The sequence below is a fragment of the Acartia tonsa genome, chromosome 10, assembly GCF_053477335.1.
Source record: "Acartia tonsa isolate MP-2025a chromosome 10, ASM5347733v1, whole genome shotgun sequence".
NCBI classification, from domain to species: domain Eukaryota; kingdom Metazoa; phylum Arthropoda; class Copepoda; order Calanoida; family Acartiidae; genus Acartia; species Acartia tonsa.
In genome coordinates, this window is record NC_137269.1 from 26631293 (window position 1) to 26647152 (window position 15860).

Here is a 15860-nt window from a genome sequence, read left to right on the forward strand (position 1 = left end):
ACTGATTGGACAAAAGAATACACACTATTGTTCAGCTCAATTACAGAAGCAAAGAAGCAAATTGTTCATGATAATATGATTATTCAGGAGAATAGTTATTATTAGTTATTCCATTTCATTAACTACAAAAATAATAAAATTATATTAATAAACATGTCTGTCTAGAATCTTATATTCATATAATACTATTAATTAGTTATTCTAATTCAATGACTTTACAAAATAAGAGAAAAGTATATGATTTGTCTGTCTACAGTCTATTCACCTTCAGAATAAGCCTACACAATTAATTAAGAAAATATTATATATTTTAAATGCCTCTAGGGGCACTTTAGTCGAGGTAAGTTTATAGGTGATAATGATAATATATGGGGGTGTGTTGGTACCCTCACCTAAAATAGTTGAAATAGTTCTAGGGCCTAGGAGAATCTTCACTGTAAAGACTAACCATATATTGGTCCACCGGTTAGCGAGATCCTTAGCTACACACATATAAACATCCTGTTACTTTTATGTAAGGACATAATTTTAATTATCTAGAAATGTATAATAAATACTAAATAATTGTACACAAAAATTGATATTAAATTGTCGGTAAATTCAAAAGTTTTACTATTTATGAGTAAATAATGTGTCTACCTGTCACAATAATTACAATGTAAGCAAGGAAGACAACATCCATTAAATCGTAGCTTTGGAAACAGTAGGACAAACGAACACTAACACGTGTAGAGTGTCAGAACTGAAAAAGCAGAATGTGAATGTTTAAGTCTAAATAAAAATGCAAGTAAATTTGTTGCAAAACTGATTAATTAAAATATACTGTTTTAGTACACATTTACATTTTTAGGACTTAATGAGATGCTTCGCTTATTACATTGTGACTTGTTGTAATAGGAATTATTATTTAAAAAATCAGACGTATAGGTTAATTATATCATACAAAAATTTGTTGACAAAAAAATAAAAAAATAGCATGTTTTAAATGGACGTACGGACTTTCTGGTAACGATAATAGAGTTGCTACTCTTCCTAAATCGTACATTGATTGAACTAAAAAATTTTCCGCCTAACAGGAGCCGGGGAACTTATATTTACCTAATTACTTAAGGACTGACAGACGAACATACATTGCAAGTTATATTATACTAGCGGTTACGCCCCTAGAGGCCTCTAGTGGCCTTTAAATGTTTTTTTTTTATTTGAAATATCTAATTTAAGAAATAACTTGTCTATGTTATCAATTGTTAAATTCATGCATCTACGCAGAGCGACTACGCTAGCAAGACTACGCTAGTGACACTATGCGGCAGAAATATTTCAATTTTTTTTTCGATTTTATTGTGATTTCTCTTGGGAGGGTGGTGGTTCCCTCCCCCAAAATAGTTAAAAACCTTCCCGGGACATATGACAATCTACCCTGTTAAGGAGAACCCAATCACAGACACACAGATACACAGACACACAGACATCCTGTTACTTTAGTATAAGGATGATTATAGCTTTTCTCATATCAAAATTAATGTAGTGGCTTGCTTAGCTACTAAATTTGATAAAGACTGTAAAGAAGATAATATGCAGCATATGGGTACAACAGAGGGTTTCAAAATTTCTTGAAATATGAATTTACGCTTGCTGTAGATACAAAAAAAGCATAAATATATTTTAATCAGGAGGTAGGAGACAGACAGGAGAATTTTAAATTATACGTTCTGTAATTCGTTTGCTTTTTTGAAATCTTAATTGTATTGTGCAAAGTCATTTACAATTTTTTAAATCATAATTGGGGGTTTACAATATTTAATCATCAAGATATTTTTTGACTAAAGCTTATTATAATTAAAATAAAATCTTATAGCTCGATACAAAAAGTCTCTGGTTTTTAAAACACTCTATTCACTAGTATACAACTACTATATTCTCATTTTCTACATATTTCTTGTAAATTATATAAATTCTCTTACATGGCTATATACATAGACGTGCATATGTTGGAGCATTTTTCCCTGGTATGTCAGGGGGGGGGGGGTGGGATTAAATTCTTTTGGAATACAAAGCCTCTATAAAGGTCCTACAAAGGGAGGTTTTTTTTGAGGGGGGGAGTAATTAAACTTACAATAAATAGAGTAATCTAACCTATGAATATGGCGTAGCTCATTTGGGACAGACCTTGGATTATGGGGGGGGGGGGGAGGAGAACCCTATATTGCGGCAAGTTTAACCTCCCCACCACTCAGTTAAAAACTTGTGCACGCCCTTGGTATTATACTGCATATTATGCAAATATATGCAATATAGGATATTCTACACACAAGAAATTGAAGCCAAAAAGGTCAGGTCATCCGGGGTTCAATATTATTGGAATAAATAACCATTAATATTCATGCAACTGTTCAAAGATAAGATCTTCTTGGCAATATTTGGTTTACTTATATAATTACTGGTGGATTTGGAAGATTGAAACTACCCCTTTTTGATATTTTGTTGAAAAAAAGGATAAATGTATTTTAACTCAACAGGTACATTGCCTCTTTGCCAACCATTATTTTTTAAAAACTATTGCATTTTTGATGGAAAGCTTTTAGCGAGATCTGACGAACTGACATTGATCTATTTATTATCATAGAATACTAGCGGCTACGCCCCCTAGAAGCCTCTAGGTGTACTTGAGGTAGGAGGGGGAAAAGTCGACTCCATCCCATTTTAAATTTGAGTTTCAAAAGAGTAAAAAAATATATTTTTTCGGCGGGAGAGGGTTGAAGAAACCCTTCCAAAATAGTTTAAAACCTTCCCAGGACCTATAAGAAGCTTCACTGTAAAGGAGAACAATATCGGTTCAGCGGTTAGCGAGATCCTTCAGGACAGACAAAAATCGCTTACTACTTTAAATAATAGGATAAATCTAAATCATGCAGTTTGATTTTAACAAAGCATTTGACAGCATACCTATTATTTATCTTGTATACTCAGGGAAGTAGGGGGCATTGGACTGTAAATTACACTGGTACCCAAAGTTTTATAACCTAGTTATCTTACCGTTGTCTGTTATTTATTTCGACAATTTTTTATAATAAGAGTGGTCATTACTAAGATAAGACAACATAATTATAATAACTACACAAACTTTAATAGGAAGTGTACTCTATTTGTATACCAAACTAAACTAGTATGACATGGTAGAGAGATAGAGAATTTCTTTGGTGTGTGTGTATTTGAGGACCTCGGGAATGGTTTGATGTTTAAATACAAAAACCGGAAACTAAATTTTAAAAGATTATGAAAAAATTTAAGAAGTTTAAATTAAATAAAAGAATGGTATTTTTAAGGGCTTAAATTCTTAACACATAGCCTTAAAATTTACCTTACAGGTAAAGTTAAACCCAACTACAAATTTAAAAGGGTTGGTTTTTTAAAAAACAAATCTTTGACTTTAAATTATTATTATATGAAAGATTTATAAGATCAAAAAATCATTTCTATCCTATTTAAAATTGTCTATTTTTGGTTCAAGGTTACAGTTCTTCTGGGCCCAATTTGACCCAATCCGGAGGTCCTTTTAATGTGTATAGACCATTGATACAAATAATTAATTATGTCTTTTTATGCTTTGCAGACCTTCAACATTACATACAGACACAATAACTATTATAATAAAGGATATAAATATTTTTATTCACTTCAAAAATAATAAAAAATCATCATATTATAAATTGACATGATTATTGAGTTTCTAATTTGTAAATAACTGTTACAGTAATTATAATTCTAAGTTTGAAATCCAGAGAACAATTCTAACATGCCTAAATTAACGATTATATCGACATTGGTATGTTGTAAAAATTGCCAATATGATAAAGTTAAAATCTTAAAAGAATGTAACAAATATATAAACAGTGTCTCCATAACAAAATATTAAGATAACAAAGATTAAGATAGCTAGACTGATTGATAATAAACATATCATGCACAATCATATATGTATTTGTATCATTGATAATACATAAGAATTAGGCTATTGCAAAATGTAAATAAAACAAGGATGTAAACATCCCTAGGTGGCGAAGCACAAAAATGTTTACCATAATTAAATCTGTCTGTTTTGAATAGCAGCCGAGAAATTCACGTTTGTCTCATACCGTTTTTAACAGAAGGTTAATATAAGACTCCCGGATATTTGGAATTATAGAGTAGCTTCGCTGATAATAAGGATTTCAAGTCGGCATCTGGAAAAAACAAACAAAAACAAATTAGACATTATGACAAGCGAATATGAACTGTATTAGATCCAGTTATACTGCTTTTAAATCAAAGAATTTAAATGTTAAAATCAACAAGTTGTAAACACATTTTGACTTATTGTCTCAAGAATCACCAATTTAGAAATTAAATTTAGCTTATCAATGCTAAGATCCTCTTTGAATGCAGAATATCGTCATGTGTTATTTACCATTATTAAATTAACAGTCCTTTCTATAAAGAAAAAACTGACATGCAAAAAAAATAGATAAGCTTTGCAGTAACTTATATTTTCTAATTTGATATTTGTACAACATGTACAATATACAGTACAAATTGTGAAACATAAATAATTAATTGATCTTTTTGTATAATTGTAATTCAATGGAAGAATCTAATTAAATAAATACTAATATTGTAATGTCAATATATTGAGTACATTTTTGTTTAAGATTTAAATAGTTTCAATGCCCCCCCCCCCTCTCTCTACATAAATAATATACAAATTAAAGACAGCTTACCGCTGATATTAAAATAAAAATATAAGATTAAAGATAATTTTGTTAGCCCCGAGTAAAATATGTGGAAAATTGTTATTAAAATCAAAAAAATAAAGAATATTTGTACCATAGTGGTTTTGTGGTATGCGGCAGCTCTGGCCCATGCAGAAACCAAGACATTATAGTGATGCTACGCACCTAGCTAAATCCTGTTATTCTACAATTGTAAAGCCACCTGGAAATATGTCAGATAACGGTACTGATTTCATCTCTCAGTTGTCCTGCAAATGGAGGGAGGGGTGTTACCCTCCCTCTCCCATCTTAAGCACCGGAACCTTCCCCTTCAACCACCAAGTTATCAGCACCACCTCAACCCTGAGGATAAAGGATCTAAACCTGCCCTCACCTGATAGAATCACCCCCACACAGACTGTTGTTGTCACAAGTAATCATCAAACCTTCCCTCTTTGGTACCCAGACCTACCACTCAACCCCTCTATGCTTATCTACCTATTGTGCTGCTCCATGGGCTATCCTGCCTGCCCCAGACAGGGATAGCCATCTACCTAACCATTGCAATTATCTATGTTTTACTGTATGATTTATCTTTAACTATCTTTATTCCTAATCCATATGTATTTATATTATGGTTAACTGTATTCTTAATTCCCCCCACCCCTTTCCAGGGATGGGGGATCATGATTGCCCAAACTGACTATTGTATATGTATTATAATGCTTTTATGTTATGATTATTTATTCCTATCCATGTAGTTATTGTTTGTTGTATATAGCTTTAGTATCCTTTAAACCTTCAATAAAGTGACAACTGAAATAGATGTTGATTCTTGTCTAGTGAATGCTAGAGAAGCGTAGCTTCTCTATAGTAAGGTGTCCACGTCTGTTCACACTGCCGTAGTCTTTATTCGAACTCTGGTGTCTGCCATTTACCCTAGGCGGATACCACAACTTTTGGTGACAGCTGTGTGAGATTACGGCGAACCACAAGTGTAGAGCAGACGCGCATCTGAGGCTAAGGTACTCCCAGTAGTGAAACTGGCAAAACTGACACAAGCAACCTGAATTACCCACCCTGGACAGCAAGTCTAACTCTGCATCCGGCAGTTGTGGAAGTGAAACTTGACGAAGAACCGCGAGAAGCGCCGACATCTAACGGAGAATTGAGCGCTCAAAAGGCTGAAACAGGCCTGCGGACCGGCTGAAACAAGCCAAATAAGTGTAAACGGCTGAAAATAGGCCAATTTTACTGCAAGAGATAGCAGGATCCGAACCAGTGGCGCTAGCAGGACGGGACATTCCCTGCCGCCATCAGCTGGATTTGGATAAGCGGCGCTAGCAGGACGGGACATTCCCTGCCGCCGATAGGCTGAAACACGCCACATAGCTGCAAGCGGCGCTAGCAGGACGGGACATTCCCTGCCGCCGATAGGCTGAAACACGCCACATAGCTGCAAGCTGCGAGCCAACATACGAGTGTAGTGCACCAGAACAGAGAAAAACTACGTCAACTCCAAGTATCCTGAGAGGCTACAACGCAGCCACCCATCTAGAAAAACAGATATTATGTCACATTGCAGGGATTACCACCCTGGTGTGATGGCTAAACAATAGATTTATGAGCAAAGCTTGGCAAACAAATTGTTGTGTTGTGATAAATCTAAAAATAGAACAGGCTTGGATTTATTGTGTATTGTGATAACAGCTAAAAATAGAACAGGGTTAGTAAACAAATCTGTTATGCAATTGTGATAAGGACAAAAATAGAAGCTAGATGTAATATAATAAAGACCCTGATATACAATCAAATCACCTCAAGCCTATAGCACAACAACAATACACCCCTTATTCCAAGGGAAAGGGAGGAGCCCCTCTCCATTGAAGGCAAATACAATCAGGGTGATATAATAGATAAGCCTAGGATTAAGAAGAAAAGGCACTATTACACCAGCACACAGTTACCCCCCTCCCTCACAGGGGGAACGGACGGAGTTACCCCCGTCCCCTCACGCGCTCCCCCCCTCCTACCCACACTAGACTAAGTCCGTCTGTAGTGTGGGGCTAGCGACCGGGAACACAGAGCGCCATTCACAGGAAGCGCAACAGAGTGCGGAAAATATCATAAGTTCAACGGACAAAGCGGACCAACGAGAGAGCGAGTTGAGGGACAAGTGCGCGTTTTATCTGTGTGCGCAGATTGACGGTGCGTAAGCGCGCTGCACGGAAAGGAGATTTCACGCACACACACACACACACACACCCACACAGGAGAGGGGCCACTCTATAGCATACAACAGAGATATTTTTTTAGGAGAAAAAACTTGCAAGCTCCTCCCTCCCTGTCTACAGTGTGATAAGGAAAACTAAACCAGTTCCTTAAACCTGCTCAGACCCTCAACATCTCCTAGCCCTGCCAACCCTACTTCAAAGCTGAGTGGTTAGTGAAACAAATATATGTATATATAAATACCCAAGTGATAAATAATGTTGTTTTCTTTTGTATCACGGGTGCAAGTAAGTGAATACTAACCTCACCAAACAACACTGGAAACTGATATGGTAACTGAACGAAAGTACGCCCACCCTGTGGACATAGCCTGACTTGCTGCCCCACACTGGGCAGTGGTGGTGTGTACCTGGACCATCGACCCTCATAGTTGTGAACTATATACAGAGGAAGCGTGATTTTTTTTGGAGCAAGGAGGAAAAGCTAGCTAGCTCTGGGGATATTCCTATACACGTATATATATATATGGGCGTGTAGCCATATATATATATAGATAGCCTACCTATCCATATATCTACTAGCGGATACGCTCCTAGAGACATCTGTGGATACCTAACATATTCCCTGTTACCTTTAAGCTAAGATCCGCTGGTTACCACAGAAATCAAGAGCTATACTGGAAAGGAGAACAACTCAGGCTCAACAGTTAAACAAGGCGCTGGCACCAACAGACCAACCCCCTGCTACTTATCATGGGGGCGCGCCAGCCACAGAAACTCTTGAGCCAGGAGGACCGAACCTACGGCTACGTGGATTACCACCCTAATTACACAGCTATAGTCTTTATACTAGGGGTGAGCCGGTTCGAACCTCCTTGCGGCGCGGCTACTCTACTCTGCTCCTATATCTACCAGATAAGAACTTGTCAGCCCCTAGCCCGACGTGCGGCAATCGAAGACATTTCTGATTGGGCATTAACTGTGTGCCTAGGCCTGTTGCTGGCACTGTGGTGGACAGAAGTCTTCATTTGGACCAGAACCCCCAACATCTGTACCCCACCACTCTCTGCTTCTTCATACAAGATACTGCTTCTGTTATTACTTTGGCCTACTGTGTTGAGTACAGTGAACATCAAACACATGCCAGGTCACAGACCCCTGATCCCTGAGATGCCCTTGTCTGGAAGGGTGACTGAATGTCCGCTGCACAGCTCCTGTTCAGTTGGTGCTCAACGCACGAGAAATAGCAATACTGGACTGGGGATTGCTGAACCTGTAGGTGTCCTCCTGGGGGTGTTTAACGATGCAACTGAGCCTAATGAGAAGGTGACAAGCTTCAGAGACTTAGTGGCCAGCCCCAAGATGGACACTACCACCAGAACTGAGACTCCAAAGGGGCCCAGCCCTAGGGCCAGTACCACCTGTTTCTGGGGTGGAAAGGCCCTCCCTGGCGCTGGCCTCACCAAGCTGGAGGATGGGGAGCTGTCCCAGGGGAATAGGCTCTTCACCCAGATGCCCGACGCGTACCTGGGGGTGGGGGAGCCGCCACCCAAGCCTCCTTGGGAGCCCCCAGGCATGGAACGACTGGGGACCGGCCTAAGGATGGGAACTGGCGACCTGCTGCAGTGGAAGGCTTTACCCAGCACGGAGGGAGCAGGGTTGACCAGCAGCAGTGAGGCTGTTCCCCCACACTCCAAGACCAGATGCCTCTACTCTGTTGAACCACTGCACATGTCCCAGCCAAGTTCCCCCATGCTGCTGAAGATGGAGGCCCACCAGGATGCAGAGCTCCAACTAGGGAAGTCAATAAGAAGGCCACCCCCTGCCAAAACCAGAACCACCGCAGGGGTTCCCCACCAGCGGCTGACGGAGCCTGGCAGGGACGCAATACCAGCTGGCAACTCTGGCCCAACTCAGGTGGCTACCGACAGCCTGCTGGCAGTCCAGAATACAGTTCAGGCTACCATCCGGATGGCATCTTCTGGGCCTTGCTGGTTCAACTGTGGGTACCTGTCCACACACTGGCCACAGGTACCCCCCAGAGATCATAGCCCCCTTTCCGACTGGCACCATCAACGGCCTTTGCTACCAACTACCTGGCGTATCCAGAGGCAGGATCCCTCATGTGGAGAAGCACCTGCAGAAGCTAAGGCCGAGGCTGGCCTCGCCACCCAGGAGAGGAGAGCCGCTGTTGGATGGAAGGGACCTGTGTGTATGGGGAGGAGGCTGAATGTAACCAAGGAGCCACCACAAGCAGCCCAGCACCGCCTGACCCCTAGTAGGGGAGACCCTGTTTGTCAGCTGGTGCCCCAACTGGAGGAGGAGAGACCTGGCAGGTTGATACACCCTGGGGAAGCCGGCCTGATGGGACCCAGCTGGACGAAGGGGCGCTGCCGCTTCAACGGCCACACAGCCGCCAAGTGTAGAACCGGTTGGGACCAGGCAAAGAAGAAACACCAGGCCGCCCAACAACCTGCATGCAACCCGTCTGACACCCAGGTCCACCTGGAGGGAGGTGCCCAGCCGTCACCCCAACCAGCTGCCGCCGCTGTGGCCGCGGCTACCCAGGAGTCTGTATCTCAGATTGGGACCATAGTGGCCAGGATCAACGTGCTGGGAGGAGCGGCTGAACCCAACCGGGTTGGCCTGGACCTCAGCCTCAACCACAGGGGACTGGTGTCCGTAACCCCTGTCACCCCCAGCAAGAGCCGAGGGGCGCTACCCAGCGCCACCGGGACGGTGTACGGGGAGGCCCTGGCGGCCGCCGAGTGGGAGAGGCAAGAGGCGCTAGCCAGCGAGTCTGAGTCGATGTATGGGACGCCAACCGGCGTCGCCACCTGGAAGGAACGAGAGGTGCTCCCCTGCACAACCGTCGCCGCCACCTGTGAAGACTGGGGGGTGCTATCCAGCGCCCCACGCTGGTGCCTGGGGCGACAACCGTCGCCGCCACCGAGAGACCTGGACCCCTGTGAAGACTGGGGGGTGCTATCCAGCGCCCCCACGCTGGTGCCTGGGGCGACAACCGTCGCCGCCACCGAGATACCTGGACCCCAGAATGAGCCCACAGCCCCAGAGGAAGGGGTGACACCCGTCACCCCCGGCCAGCCAGAGCCCTCAGCCAGCAGGGAGAGGCCAGCTGTCCCTCACCCTCAACTGCATCCAGCTGTCTACCTCCCTCAACCAAGCCAGGGTAATTGTATTGCACTGGTGTATCAGGAAGTTTGGGCTGGGCCAAACTTGCCTGTGCCCCCTGCATCTGCCCCAGGAATCAGGATATCAGCCATTACCAGCCAAACTGAAGAAGCTTTGACCGCCGCCTGGGGAGTAACTCAACCAGATGCGCCCAGTGCCGAGCCTAACCATAGAAGTAGAGGATCCCCAACAATTATGTCTACCCAAGATGGAGACGATGTGCCTGGACCCCTTCAGGCTAGGGGAGGAAATCCGGAGCCTTGTGCCTCCAGTCCACCCTTGCAGATCCAAGACAGCCTCCGGCATAAGGGATGGACTGTTACCTTCCCCTACCCCGCAGGTCTGACTGCCATGCACCCCCCTGCCAATGTCCAGGATGAGCCTGAGGAAGGCAACGCTCCTACAGTATGGCAACCACCACCTGCCCGCGTTGACAGAGACCCTGGAAGCCGAATGAACCTGACCAGCCCCGAGGGCGAAGAAACTGCGCCTGCATCCAGTAGCCAGCCTGCCAGCAGCAAGGTGACCAACACGATGGAGACCACCAGCCCAGTGGAGAAACCTGAAGAGGTGTATACCAGGCGGCTGTTGGTCCAAGCCCCCTCATGTGTTGTGCCACCCCTGGAGGTTGCCAGGGTGGCCTCAGAGGTACACATCCAACGGCCAGAACATCCAACAGGACCAGCTACTCCAGCAGATATAGTAGATTCCGTTCGACCTGGGGAGGGCTGGAGTCCACCACCAGTCAGCAGCTGGTATCCTGGCGGACCCATTCCACAAGGACAACAAACTGAAGGCCGCAACCACTGTCGGAAGTCTGGCGGTGCAGACAACCCCTCCAGCCTTCCGAGGGGAGAGTTGTGGTATGCGGCAGCTCTGGCCCATGCAGAAACCAAGACATTATAGTGATGCTACGCACCTAGCTAAATCCTGTTATTCTACAATTGTAAAGCCACCTGGAAATATGTCAGATAACGGTACTGATTTCATCTCTCAGTTGTCCTGCAAATGGAGGGAGGGGTGTTACCCTCCCTCTCCCATCTTAAGCACCGGAACCTTCCCCTTCAACCACCAAGTTATCAGCACCACCTCAACCCTGAGGATAAAGGATCTAAACCTGCCCTCACCTGATAGAATCACCCCCACACAGACTGTTGTTGTCACAAGTAATCATCAAACCTTCCCTCTTTGGTACCCAGACCTACCACTCAACCCCTCTATGCTTATCTACCTATTGTGCTGCTCCATGGGCTATCCTGCCTGCCCCAGACAGGGATAGCCATCTACCTAACCATTGCAATTATCTATGTTTTACTGTATGATTTATCTTTAACTATCTTTATTCCTAATCCATATGTATTTATATTATGGTTAACTGTATTCTTAATTCCCCCCACCCCTTTCCAGGGATGGGGGATCATGATTGCCCAAACTGACTATTGTATATGTATTATAATGCTTTTATGTTATGATTATTTATTCCTATCCATGTAGTTATTGTTTGTTGTATATAGCTTTAGTATCCTTTAAACCTTCAATAAAGTGACAACTGAAATAGATGTTGATTCTTGTCTAGTGAATGCTAGAGAAGCGTAGCTTCTCTATAGTAAGGTGTCCACGTCTGTTCACACTGCCGTAGTCTTTATTCGAACTCTGGTGTCTGCCATTTACCCTAGGCGGATACCACAGTTTCATTGAAATATTTGCACATGCAGAGAGGTGGAGGGGTTTTTCACAAAATGACCTAAAACCAGTCTATCTAAAATTAGAAATAGTTATTTCTCGCATCGTATTATAAAAGGATTTACGCGGATATAGAAAGCTGGATATAATACGATGCTAGACATAGTTTTTTTGTATGGATGAGAACCATTTCCTATCCACCGGATTCGAATGAATACGAGAAAGTATATTCCAATTATTATGAGGCTATTGATCTTATTTCTTTACACGGATCTTAGGAGATAAGACAATGACAGATAAATTGATGCTTATTCCCTATTGTATTAAACAAAATTAACCCTTTTGTTGATTGAAACTATTGGTGTAACAGTTTAGTTTGTGAAACCCAATCAAGTTTAGATTAAAGTTAAAAAGTTTTTAAGTCAACGATTGAGAAAATTGGTTTATAAAAGTTTAACTACCTGGTATAATGATTCACAGTCCATTGTTCCCTCCCTCCCTGTTTCTTAGTAGATAAGATAACCAATTATACAATTACCTAAATAGGAAAATAAGAATTCTTCAGAATGAGGAAATAAATGTAAAAATATTAAATTCTGTCTACTGATGTCTATAGATGTATATGTGTGTGTTTCCCTTGGGAACTAATCTATGTAAACCATCTTCTACAGGCTGAGTCAAATAAAACTGTGTTTTTTCATTTTCCAACAAAACTAATATTGAAAAGAAACTATATGTCCTGGCTCTCTGTTAAAAAATACATTAAATTAATATCAGGTGTCTTTGAATTTTAAAAGTTTAATTTTTCTAATAATCTTTTTGGTTTTGTTAAATACATTTTTTTTACCAAAAAAACACAGTTTTTTTTGACTCACCGTGTGTAAACCTGTATCTATATCAATATCTATGCATACGCTGTACAAATATAATTTCCCACAAACACCACCGTTTCTTTTTAGATTTTTAGTAGTAAAACTGCTCTCCAATTCTCTTTGTATGTCCGCCCGTCAGTCTCTGACTTTATGGGGGAAATGTGATTTTCTTTGTGTATAGGTTCCCCTTTCCAAAAGGCAACTAGTATGCAACCTATTTGGTCCTTCGTTTATGCTACAAGAGACAAATGTAATCTTATTGTCCAGATTATATCATTTCGAAGTATCCCATTCATGATTTTGGAGCAATTCTAAAAAATTAGAGGTGGTTCAATGCAAATGAAAAATATGTGGTAAGGCTCTTCTAGAGCCAATTTTGCGTCTCTGTTTTTTTTAAAGCTCAGATCTTGAATACCTATATCATTTTAGGAGCAAGAGTATAAGCCCACGAGGTGTGGAGCAGATACCTCCAAGTTCAGATTGTGCCAACACAGTCCTGGACCAACTCATCAACTCTCCAGCAAGTACTCAAAGCTCCCCCACGAGGTATAATCTTTGTTCTTGTTATATTCAACATATCGATGCTTTTCCCCACAAAATACCTATCCAAAATCCCACCTTATTTTTAATAATAAAAAAGGTGTGTGGATTTTCTTCCAATATCCAATCCAAATGTAAAAAATGGGGATGGGGGATTTCTGTGCTCGACTGGGCACTTTAAGGGAAATTGACTGTTTCAGTGTTTATACTAGATATTATGCTCTATTTTTTTAAAATTGGTAAAAGGTAATTTCCGTTTATTCGCTTGGTTGCCGCGTTTATAATTATATGAAGGATTGGCTATTGATAAAAAATTTGAAAATCATTACCGACAAACAGAAAGACAGACACACAAACACTAAACCTAAATATTTTTTTTGTTATGTTTCAGGGTTGAAATAATATCGTTGATATTATTGGGATGTTTCATCACTGTGTCGCTTTTCTTGGCAGCCAGCACAATGTACTATAGGTAAACAACTTCTACAGTTAGGATAAGGATTATGAACAGCTGGTTCACAATAACCCGCGGCATTAACACAAATAATATCGTGCCTGTCATAGAGGTGTCGGGTTCGAGTCTGGATCACATCGCGTCATGATAGAGACGTAAAATGGTACCTATTGCTACTATGTCTGACACGTAACTGTAATAGTATGAGTAGGAGTAATTGGCCTGCAAACCGGTGCATTATCAAAATTGTTAGATTAGAATATTAATAAGTCTGTAAATACCCTACCCGTATAAACCATACACACATACTACATACACACACACACAAACACACATAGGCAAACACCTATCACATTAAACTAAAGATGCACTTTTGTCTATAGTGAATTATTACTGGATCATGCAAGATCCCCCGATTAGTTAGTGATCCATATTTATCCCCCAGGGACTAGTTTTTGTAAAGTTTATTTAAAGGTGGATATTTTGTCAAATGAAACTAATTTTGTTTTGCGTTAAACATACAAAATTTGTAGTAAAAATGGAAGGGTGGAGGTACCTTTTTTACAAGCAGACAAAAACATTCTTACAATGGACAGATAGACATCCTACCTCCATTATATCAGGATACATTTATTCCTTGAGAGGGGGCGCTAAAGGGTGGGTGATAGTTAGTTTAAGATAAATCTAAGAGGGTTTTCCAATGTTTTATGTGCAGCATATTAAATTTGTTGCAAAAAAGCAACCATTTATCATTACTTTGATATTCTATCTAAAAAATAAGGCCTTAGTTTATTTTTTTGAATAAAATGCTACCCTATAACTTACTCTATATTTATGATAGAAAATGTATGTATTGCAGAGATAGAGAGATATGGCAATGAACGATAAATCAATCTACTTCCCAATTATAATCAAAAATGATTTTTTTGGCAGTTTACACTGTACATTCTTTATATTCTGTACATCGAAAAATAATTTTTTTTTTGTGGGGAAGGAGCTTATTTTTTCTAGGGGCCTTATCTCATAGGTTAAGGCTAGGATGTTGTATCCCCAAACGTAGTATTGACCAGCTCTACTACAGTAAATAATTTGCATAAGTAGTGCAGCAATAGCATGTTATCTAATCAGGGATGTCCAAGCTTTTTATTGTGGGAAGAAAGGGGAAAATTCCCAAGGCTAAAAACATGAAGAGGGAAGGGGGGTTAATACTACCTACACCATTTCCAAATATTTTTGGAAGGGTAAGGGGTAATCATCCCTAAACCCAACACCCTTGAAAGACCTTTTATGTCATTTTTTCCCAATTATGTGGTGGTAACTTAAAAAAATCGTTGATTAATGTATTTGTAATTATTTTCATTCTTTGTTTGTGATTTTTATTTTCCAAATATATATTTCTAGAACCACATAATTCATAAGTATTGAAATTTCTATGGCGCACAGAGGACAAACAGACTTACGCTCACTAAAGATTAGCTGCGCTACTAAAAATAATTATCATGTAATGTGCAAAAGTTTACACCTCTGTTCTCCATTACAGGAAGAAAGTTAGACGAACAAAAAGCAAACCAAACAAAAGGAATGTTACAAACAAATACTTTCCAGACAAAAGTAAAACAGTGTTCCACAAATCCCACAAAAAGAAAAGCTTATTAGGGAAATCAGAAAAGCCAGTATTTATAAGATTATTGAAAGAGCCTGTTTCTATTGGCAAATCGTAACGTAAAGGCAAAAAGGTAATCAACCAGTTAGCATAAAACGCAAAAAAAATTTAGCTAAAAATTTAAGATTTTGGCGGGGGACAGCGTAAAGTGGCATCAAAAAAAGGACGTCATAGAATAAAATAACCAATGAGAGGTCAGCATAAATTTTACCATTAGTCAATTACTGTGTATACTGGCCTCTTTTTAGTCAACTTTATTGTATGACGTCATTTTTTGGTGCCACTTTATGCTGTCTCTTTTGGTGGTACTATCAATTTGTGCTATAGATGTTCTTTAGATGGAATTGTTGGCACACCAAGAAAAAAAAACACATTTGCAAGCAAACTTCTTGGAGTATTTGTGGATCAGATTTATTGTTTGTAATAAATTGTTTAGCTCAACAAATATGTTGTACATGCGTAGCCTCTCTATAAATA

The 15860-nt window shown here is 40.6% G+C and overlaps 1 protein-coding gene across 2 annotated transcripts in view; it reads left to right on the forward strand.

The window, feature by feature from the left end:
- LOC145329744 (uncharacterized) overlaps positions 1-15860 on the forward strand; it is a 65391-nt gene that overhangs the window by 46997 nt on the left and 2534 nt on the right. For both annotated transcript variants that reach the window (XM_080174117.1, XM_080174118.1), the window contains exons 11-13: positions 13156-13272; positions 13658-13738; positions 15261-15297. In XM_080174117.1, coding sequence (XP_080030243.1) covers positions 13156-13272; positions 13658-13738; positions 15261-15297 — 235 coding nt within the window. The remainder of the gene's footprint in view (positions 1-13155; positions 13273-13657; positions 13739-15260; positions 15298-15860) is intronic.